Source organism: Galeopterus variegatus, unplaced genomic scaffold (assembly GCF_000696425.1).
Source record: "Galeopterus variegatus unplaced genomic scaffold, G_variegatus-3.0.2 Scaffold1060, whole genome shotgun sequence".
Classification (NCBI taxonomy): Eukaryota; Metazoa; Chordata; class Mammalia; order Dermoptera; family Cynocephalidae; genus Galeopterus; species Galeopterus variegatus.
The window spans coordinates 403,628-405,439 of NW_007727171.1; the positions used below are offsets into that span (position 1 = coordinate 403,628).

The 1,812-nt window shown below is 44.5% G+C and overlaps 1 protein-coding gene across 1 annotated transcript in view; it reads left to right on the plus strand.

Moving 5' to 3' along the window:
• The window catches only part of LY86 (lymphocyte antigen 86), a 65,097-nt gene extending 64,299 nt beyond the window's left edge, over nucleotides 1-798 (plus strand). The window contains exon 5 of the mRNA XM_008574538.1: nucleotides 358-798. Coding sequence (XP_008572760.1) covers nucleotides 358-441 — 84 coding nt within the window. The 3' untranslated portion in view covers nucleotides 442-798. The remainder of the gene's footprint in view (nucleotides 1-357) is intronic.
• The last annotated feature ends 1,014 nt before the right edge of the window (nucleotides 799-1,812 follow it).

The following is a 1,812-nucleotide window of genomic DNA, read 5'->3' on the forward strand; positions in this document are numbered from 1 at the left end:
ACAGGTTTGGATTGATATAATCTCTGACAAGCCGTCATGACTAAAAAGGTGCCATAAAAAACAAATATCCCAAAGTGAATGGAAATAGAACACCATCTGTGCTTTTCACTGAGCCTTCTCTTCCAGCTTCTCCAAAGAAGGCTTCAACCCCCACAGCACCTCCCATACTCTCTGACGCCTCTGAAGACCCAAGGTGGCTTTAAAAATTGAAAATAAGCTAAGAGTGTTCTCACTCATTGGTGGGAGCTAAAAAAAAAAAAACAAACAAATTAATTCACCCACATANTGCAAATGCTTGTTAAATGGCTGATTGTACCGTTGGTCACATGCCTAATACTTTGCCTATGTCCCTTGCAGGGAAAGTACCAGGTGTTGCTGGAACTATATAATGAAAACCGTTCTACTGTGGCCTGTGCCAATGCTACTGTCATCTGCTCCTGACTGTGGCCTGCAGCAAATGGCACAGGAAGCTCAGTCTTGTGGGAACTCCAAGCTCCTCAGATGGAACCTACTGTCTAAGAACCAGCCGATGACAGAGAGAGACCCTACAGAAAAGTCTCCCAAAGACTGCAGCTACTAATTTTAGCCCCAGGACCAGATGTTAAAATAGAGCCCCCTACACCCTCATAACGTACGCTATCTGATTCTGTAGAATTGCTTGCTTAACCTAAGTAACTCCATTTTATTCCATCTGACCTGCAGACTAGCCCCCCTTCTGCATGAGAAACTGTTGACCTTCTCCTAGAAACAAAAGCCGTTGCATAGAAACAGGAGCCATACACAGTAAACAATTACATGGGAACAGGAACCATACACAGTGAACTATTACATGGGAACATACACAATGAAAAGTTGTAAGCTTGATTGCTCTAACGGCTCATTCTTGGCTTCTGTGACCTAGCTCCCTAGCTTGCTTTGTGCATCTGCACAAACCCATGTGCCAACGGGATGTAGTTTTTGCCTTTAACAACCCCACAAGACCAAGGCCCGAGGCTGCTCTTCCTTGGTTGCTCCTTGGGAAACGGACACTGGCCAGCTGGAGTGAATAAACTGCCCTTTTCTGCACGAGTGGCATGTAAGTGCATTTCTTGTGGGAGGGTACCGCACAACATTTTGGAGGCCCCAGCAAGATTCTTTCTCTCATGAGTACATCCCTCCCTGCACTTATCTCTTAAGAGAAGATAGAGAAGCTGTTCCTCTTCTTGTACCTGTAGGCAGATGGGGCACTTTACTGTCTCCCCAAGTAGGTGAGATCTCAGTAAGGGATGGTACACCAATGGCTGGACTTAGTGGGAGGCTGGACACAGCATTAACTCCCCTAGTCCTTGGGCTCCTGAGATGTCACTAGGCCCAGTGGTAATTTGGATTTGGATTGGGGACTTGAAAGTCAATAGGAATTGTGTTTCCATGTTTCTTGTTCATCTTTGTCATTGTGATTGTTGTGTCTGTGGATATCTTAGAATAATTTTGGATGTGGCCACTTGTCTGTCTTTTGTGTGTTGCCAGTTGTGTGTTTTTGTGTGTCATTAACTGTGGTCTTATATAACAAATGGGACAAAATTCCTCCAAACAGGTCTGTGGGACAACCCCCTTACATACAGGTTTGGATTGATATAATCTCTGACAAGCCATCATAACTAAAAAGGTGCCATAAAAACAAATATCCCAAAGTGAATGGAAATAGAACACCATCTGTGCTTTTCACTGAGCCTTCTCTTCCAGCTTCTCCAAAGAAGGCTTCAACCCCCACAGCACCTCCCATACTCTCTGATGCCTCTGAAGACCCAAGGTGGCTTGAAAAATTGAAAATAA